An 8044-nucleotide genomic window follows, 5' to 3' on the forward strand; every position below is an offset into this window, starting at 1 on the left:
AGCCTATTTAGGACACTTAGTTTAAATAAAAAATTAAATATGTATATGCGGAAGGAATCATACCGTACCATTTAGTCTATGTTATGAGTTTGTGTTAATTATATGTACAAAATTCTTTACCAATTGTGATATCTCGTTTGGGATAATTTTTAAACATTTCTGAAAATATAACGTGTAAAAAAAAATTGTTAATTATATGTACAATTTTTTTTTACCAATTATGATATTTGATTTGGGCTAGAAAAAAAATAAGAATTGTGTACAGACTACAAAGCAAAGCATACCACATGGTACCAAAATTCAAATTAGGGGGGATCCCATACAAAATGTGCACCCAACTGTGAGCCAAACCAAAGTTACAAGGGAGATCCTTGTAATCATACCATTCCACTTGGTCTGCGTAAGAGTTTTCATTAAGAATCCTATTATTGGGGCTTAGACAGTAAAGGTCTTTTTGAATATTTTGGGGTTTAAATGTTTTGGGGAGGCAAAAACTAGATGTGGGGTGATTTAAGTGACTTAAAAGTCTGATTTACCCTCTCCTCTAAATAAAACCTAATCTTAATTTTAACACTCTTCCCATTCATTTTCTCTATTCTCCTTCATCTTCTCAAAAACTCTATAAAACCAAAATCAAAAACTTTTTATTCTCCATTGATTCTCAAGATGGCAGCAAGACCAAGTGACAAGATCCGGCCGATTGAACCCTGATTCTGATACAAGGCAAGTTATTGATGTTCTTTTTAATGGAGATGTGGTGAACCAATCTCTCCAAACACTAAATCCCTATGTGGTGAACCAATCTGTTCAAACACCTGCAAATCCTCCACAAATGACTCATACAAGGTAAGAATCGAAAAACCCATAAGTTATTTTATCATTAAATTGAAAAAATAAGTTCGATTGATGATTTTAGGGTATTTCAAAATTCATTTCTGAAGGGTTTACGGCTGGGATATCATATCGTCCTGGCCGTAATTGCAACCTAACGGTTGGGACATCACGAACTCCCAGCCATTAACCTCGTAAACGGTTAGGAAATTTTGATATCCCAACCGTTATATATTTACACATTGAAAAAGTGAAAGTAACACTTTTCCAGAAAATTAACGGGACATTTCTCAATTTTCCTTAGGCGGTTAAATGGTGGGCCACCCCTATAGATGATCTGTGTTCGCACAACAGATCCCTTTTTTGGAACTATGCAACATGGTCCATACTTTTATAGGGACTCTGCGCGTCAACATGATAGCTTTAGCATGTCGGCCAAAGCCTTGGCAATCCTACTTGAATGTGCAGTCCCTTGGAAATTAGAAACCAGATAAACATCACAGGTGAAATCCATTTTTATTTGCAACCAAAGGGACTTTCTACAAAATCTTTTAACCAGAAGCATCAAAAATTGACAAGAGCAACAAAATCAGAATTATATGCAAAGACATGTCTCATGTCTGCATTTAGTACCTCTAAACCTGCTTATGATAATTAGGCATACATATAACATTCCAGTTAGAACCTGCACCATAAATAAATAGGAGACACTGCCAAATGCAAATCCTCTTCATTAAATTTAGAAATCCTCTTCATCTCAATCACCAAATTCTTCCTAGTACAGAAACAGTCACAAGCATCACCAATCCTCTTCATCTAATCCACCATATTCTTCCCAGTAGAAACAGTCTGAAGCATCACCAGCCTCGAGGTTCAAGGACTCCCACCCACCTTCCATGATGAACTTCTGTGGGGAATCTCTGAATTTCTTCACTTCTTCATTCCAATTTAGATCTCGCTCGTTCTGATAGTACTTGACGTTTGCATAGTTCAGACAATGCTTAATTTCAGCTAGTGATTCTAATGGAATTGAGTTGATTTCAAGCACATCACGACTGAAGTCTCCGAATACCACTGTCATATCAATTTCATTGGGTCGAAGCTGCGCCAGATTAACAATCTCGATCTCGTCTAGTTTAACCACAATGGGATTTGTTTCTACAAGCTCTACTAGGAAACGTGAAGTCAGCGCAAAGACAGCCCGCACCTTTGTGGGAAAAAATCCATGAAATTCGTACTCTGACGATTCAAACAAATTGGTAAGTATAGGCTTGGAGTCCCACATATTTGTAACTTTGTCAACAAAGTCCTGGAGATCTTTATTACCTTCATCAATCTGTCCAACAAGGGTTGCCTCCGAACGGAAATTGATATTATTAGTCTCTTCTGTCCCCAATATAATCTGGTTGTGCAAGTGTAAGTGCAAGAGAGGCGGTATCTTATCATCTCCAGCTCGGAAGAAAGCGCACTTTATGTTCTCATATGCAACATCTATATGGGGCTGGGCACTGGAGGTTTCATACCGGAACCCATTCACATGCGCTTCGAGGGAACCCATAGCTTGAGCTCCTACCTTGGGATAGATTGCGACGTCAGTTAACTTGATAATATCCAGCACATTAATTTCCAACTGCAGTTTCACCGGAGAGGAAGGTCTTACATCGTCACCTTTTTTGTTAAAAGCATCTTCTGTACCAGAATGACCCCTAAGCAATCTACAGGATGTTCGAAACTTTACCGAGTGAGCAAGTCTTGTCTGGTTATACCTGTTCATCTCCTCAAAATACGTCTCCCGGTTTTTAGCGTTGTAGATTGCATCCATATCACGAGATGATTTAAATTTAAGAAGCTTGCCGAAGCCTTCAAAAATTTTTTATGGCAGCTTCTAAAGTTGCTTCCTGACATACCTCCATTGAGAACAGATCTACATAAACAATAAAAATAAAAAGACATATTTCTTAGAATAAAACTGGCAATGAAAACTTCATATTCCTACCATATACATGTCAAACTCGTACGCAAGAATGAGGATATCAACAAGAAGATGGCATTCATAAGAGCGCAAGAAGTTGATTCCAAAATCAGTCCCCCGTGATTAACCAGTACATAGCAAGAATACCCCACTTTCTGTACACAGATGTGTATGATTGCCGAGAAGACTTGACAACAACACATAAACCCTCAAACACCCAGACAAGAAGCGGAAATTAAAGTCAAAATCATATAAGAAAATACAATTGAAACAATTATTCTTCAGCCAAAACCTAAAACTGATGGCTAGCGATTGCCGATTGCATTCGAAACAAATCTACTTGGACAATTTCATGTCTCGTGAAAATTATCATGAAACTAAGTTAAGGCAAGAATTTCCCGTGTCCGGTATAAAAATAGGTCAAATGTGATACCAATTAGAAGATAGTATGATCATATAATCAAACACAGAGTAGATAATCATAAGAGAGATTACCTTGGTGGTGGTTGCTGTCTCCTCTTGTTTCTGAGTGCAAGAATTTGGACAGGAAAAAATGAGGACATCAATGAGAAGAATTTCTCTCTTCTAAAGAGTTTCTAGAGTCTAGACTGTCTTCCTTTTGTACCCAGCAAGGAAAGAGAACTGACAGTTCTCTTCTCTGGAACAGGTAGTTAGGGGTGAGCATTTGACCCGTAATCCTCGGATTTAACCGGACCAACCGTTCTTTTATGGATGGATATCTGGACCGTTCGTTAATAAATTGAATGCGTATGGAATTTTTGAAATCCAACGGATTACGGATTGGATCCGGATGCAACCTTGAAAATTTGTTGGACATCCATATCCGTTAAAATAAGGGCATTTATATAGTTACTATGGATCATTTAGGAATTCTTAAGGTTTTATATGAACGCGAAATTGGGGATAAAAAAAATAATTGGGGGATATTGATTACTTCCCCCAACCCATGGTGTGTGCTAAGAGGTGATTTTTGGGTATGAAAATACTAAAATACCCTTTGATTAATTAAAAAACATTATAAAAAGACCATTATATCCTTTCTACTAAAACTTAAAATCAAAAACCAAATTCATATATCCCCCATTCTCTAAAAACAGTACCGACACTCTTAGGGTTAGGTTTTGAAAAAAAAAATTCTTCATCGTTCTTCATCCGTTCTTCGTCGATCAATCGTGATTCAAAAATTTCTTCGTCGATTAACCTACCCAAATCATAAACAATGCCTCCAAGAAAGAAAACAAATGCCCAATCGTCAAAATCGATAGGTCAACAAAAACACGAACAAAGAATTGCTAAGATTGCTCAAGAGCAAGAAGAAGAAGAAGCAACGGATTCGGACAATCAACTTCTCGCAACCATGGCTTCTGTGAGAAGGTAAGTGATTTTAAACTACTTTACGAGTGTTTAAATCGATTTATAGCAATGGATTTAGGTTAAAATCGCGAACCCTAACTGAAACAGTTGAGTTTCAGTGAGTACCGACACTGAAATATGTATGAATAAAGTGTCGGTTTTCTGTTCCGTCATTCAATCTTGGATGAATGCAATGCCGTTTCCACCCCCAGATTCACCTGAAACTGAATTTTCCCTACCTGCATAGAATTTGGGTCGAAGTCTATGCCGGTTTTTAGTACCGACAGTCTTTAATAATAATTCGTGTATGCCGGTAGTGGACTTAAAACATACAAGAGAGTTTATGAATTTGTCACCAGTACCGCCATAGATTTTGGGTTGCATTGTATGCCAGTTTTGGATACCGACATTCTTTTGTTATAATTCGAGCATGCCGGTAGTGGACTTAAAACATACAGGAAAACTTAAGAATTTGTCACCTATACTGGCATAGCTTTTAGGTTGATTTGTTTGTCGGTACAAAGTTACGGCATGGAATTGATTTATTTCGAGAGTGCCGGTAGTAGTCTTTTGATATCCAGGAGAATTACATATGACTACCGGCATTCTCGATAGTGAATGTTCACTGCCGGAACATTAAACCGGCGTGGTTAGTTTAAGTAAGTCAATGCCGGTACAAAAACTGAAAGTGAGTTGTCTCACATTTATTTCTTGTGCTTATGATATAGGTCAAAAGCCAAGGAAGCTAACAAAAGAAAAACTAAAGATGCGGTCACTAAGATAAGAAGGAAGGACGGTCTTGATACTCCTCAGTCTCTCCCTCATCGAGGGAAAGATGAAGGTCATAAAAAGCGTTTGGGGGCTGAGACAAGAGGGATAATTTGGGAGAGTGGTGACCGTAGTCGAGTTGTAATCCGTGAGCACGATGATCAAGATGAGCAAGATGAAGAGGAAAGTGATGATGAAGATAATGTGGTTCCTCCAAGTCAATTAGCAAGACAAAGCGAAGTTGGTGGGCCAAGTCAACAACCAAGACAATGCAATGGCAAGACGGGCAAAGGCAAAGTGAAAGTTAAAGGTTCCCACCTTTCTCATATTAATGACATGATACCTGACCTTGAACGTGGTACAATTTGGGGTGAAGCTCCGGAACCGAAAACACTATTTGGATACAAGCAATCGTGGGCTCGTACTATCTATCAAACCTATGTAAGCATTTTTTATCTTGTGCATATGTATTATTGTATATTTATGTAAAATATCTGAATTGTATTGTCTCCTAATTGTAGGATCATAAGAAGGTTGTGCGTGTTTGCCGAAACCAAGCTGCGGATTGTTGGAAATTTTCCGAGGAATGTGAAGAGGTCCAACAAATAGTAATGGATTATGGTCTATATGCTTTGGTTGAACATTATGTGAAGCCTGATTCCGTGACTGTCAATTGCTTCGTCGAAAGGTATCATGGTGAAACCGATACCATGCACTTCCCTTTTGGGGAGATGACCTTCATCCCTGAAGATGCTCAGAACATTCTAGGCTTGAGTGTTATCGGCAAATCAATTGCAGAAGGAGTTGAGTCTCTGGACCTAGAATGGTCGAAGTTGCACGCTCTGACTAACAAGCTGTTTGGTTGGGACTACAAAACTTTTGTGGAGAGCTTTTATGAATCCACGTCTGGTAAGACAAAGACAATCAAGTTGACGCTGCTTAAGAAGAAGTTTGAAAACACAAAGCAAAGAAGTTTGGAGGATGGATGGGACCCTAAACAAATTCGTTATACTGCCGCTGCATTCCTGTTATACATCTTGGGCACTAGGGTATTCCCTGACACTAATGGCAACAGGGTTAGTGCGAACTACCTTCAGTACTTGGATTCATTGGAAGATGTCTATGGGTATTCTTGGGGCACCGCGGTAATGGAACATTTGATGACGGAGATGAGAAGGGCCTCTAAGGCTAAAACCAACCAATTTGTCGAGAATTTCACTCTACTGCAGGTAATTTTGTTTTTAAACTTATGTTATTATGTATATTGTTCACATGTACCCTTATCGAACTTAGAAACAAAACTTATTGCTTCACATGGGAATAGGTGTGGGATTATGAACACTTCCCAAACTTGTTCAAGGACTGGACCTCCTTGAAGATCAAAGACCTTCCCGAACCCGATACGCCTATAGCTAAGAGATACGAGTTCAACAATACTCCGAAGCCCGGTAACATAAGTCGACTGATCGATATGAGATTGGCTTTGTATGCGATGAGTACCAAAGATGTTGTGTTCGACCCTTACAAGGAGGTTAGAGGAAACCACCAAGTTTTGAGGTCTGGTAACGTTGCATTCTACCATTGGCCGTTGTTCCACCCAAAAGGGTACGTTATGGAGAATCTTACACGTGTGATGCGCCAACTTGGATATAAGCAATCATCACATTTCGAGACGGAGTTTTTTCAATGTTTTGTTCTTGACCTTTCTCGGTGCTTTTCAACTCCTAATCGGTTGCATGTAGAGTATGATCAAAAACCAGATCCAATAGATTGGAGGGATAGGGAACCACGTCGTTTGGTAGATATTAGTCAGTGGGATAAGTGGGAGCTTGGGGAAAACGGTGATGAGGTTGATGCCGACTACATGGAAGATTACCTTCAATGGTCACATCCTTTTGTCGTCCGCCCGGATGACGTCCAAGTTCCACCCCAGAAACACCCTCCCGTTCCAACTCCCGCACAGGCACCACCTACGATCGCCCAACTTAATAAGACCGTTGGATTGCTAGTAAGTATTGTTAATTACTTAGTCGTTTAATGTACACATAATCTTATATTAGCATATATATACTAATTATGTGTTGTATGTATGAAACTAGCGGCGTCGGCTTCGCAAGTTGAGGAAGCAGTTATGTTGCAAGTACGATGAAGGAGAGGGGCTATCCAATGAAGAAGTGAAGGAAGTCGTGGAGAATCTTGATAAAATTGAAGAAACCGACCCTAGTGTAAGAGATGTTTTCGGGGAAATTAATAAGAAACCAACACAAAAGAAGCAAAAGACCAAGTGATTAACTATTTAGTTGTGTTTCTTTTTCTGGATGGTGGTTGTTACGTCTTGAACAATTCCGAACTTGTTTTCGTTTGTACCTCATGGTTAACTCTTTAGTTGTTTGGTTTGATTTAATTTTATGTTACCTGGATTAAGAACATTTAAGAAGAATCCAGTTGTTTGGTTTATGTTGAACATGTTTAGATTTCTAGTGATTACTTTATGTTGAACATGTTTAGATTTCTAGTGAAATATTATTTTTGCAAGATTTATTTACGACTGCTGCCGGCATGGAAAAGCTTAGGTTCAACAACGCCGGTACTGGTTCTGGCATGCACGAAAATTACAGTTCATTGCCGGTTCCTGGTACCGGCAATGAAATGTTTTATAAAACCATACCGGAACTAGAAGATTAAAAATTTCATGTTCTTGTATAGAAATTGGAAGGTACCGGCATAGTCGTTTTTCTAAAATCGATGTCGGTTTTATGATTTTTTCCAAATTTTCATAGTTGACAGAAAACCGGCACTGTAAGCTTGGTTGCTTCTATGCCGGCACTCTGCTAGTTTTGAGTATAAATCCATTTCAAATGCTCTTTTATTTCATTCCTAAGCAGTCCATTACATTGGATTTGAAACTTTAAATTAAAACATGCTAAAAAACATATAATGGATTACATTTGATTAAAGATTACCTATTTCCATCCCTTTTCAACAATTGCAGAACCTTTGAGCGTTTCCCGAATCTGTTCGAAGACATCGTCCGGGATGGGGGTGTCAAGGATCATCTTCATTGGTTCTTCTTCTCTTTCAACATATTCCTTTCCCTTC

At 38.7% G+C, this 8044-nt stretch overlaps 1 protein-coding gene across 3 annotated transcripts; it reads right to left on the reverse strand.

Annotated features, from left to right (window-relative positions):
• Positions 1 to 1327: 1327 nt before the first annotated feature.
• On the reverse strand, positions 1328 to 3449 carry LOC113282631 (FACT complex subunit SPT16-like). 3 transcript variants are annotated; one of them, XM_026531675.1, is made up of 3 exons: positions 3299 to 3449; positions 2598 to 2755; positions 1328 to 2461 (listed from the first exon to the last, which is right to left on the reverse strand). In XM_026531675.1, the coding sequence occupies exon 3, from the start codon at positions 2387 to 2389 to the stop codon at positions 1631 to 1633; it is 759 nt and encodes a 252-aa protein (XP_026387460.1). In that variant the 5' UTR covers positions 2390 to 2461; positions 2598 to 2755; positions 3299 to 3449; the 3' UTR covers positions 1328 to 1630. The 3 variants fall into 3 exon arrangements, with proteins under 3 accessions (XP_026387460.1, XP_026387459.1, XP_026387458.1); XM_026531674.1 differs by having other exon boundaries at positions 1328 to 2070; positions 2158 to 2755; XM_026531673.1 differs by having other exon boundaries at positions 1328 to 2755.
• Positions 3450 to 8044: the final 4595 nt, after the last annotated feature.

Source organism: Papaver somniferum, chromosome 5 (genome assembly GCF_003573695.1).
Source record: "Papaver somniferum cultivar HN1 chromosome 5, ASM357369v1, whole genome shotgun sequence".
Taxonomy (NCBI): Eukaryota; Viridiplantae; Streptophyta; class Magnoliopsida; order Ranunculales; family Papaveraceae; genus Papaver; species Papaver somniferum.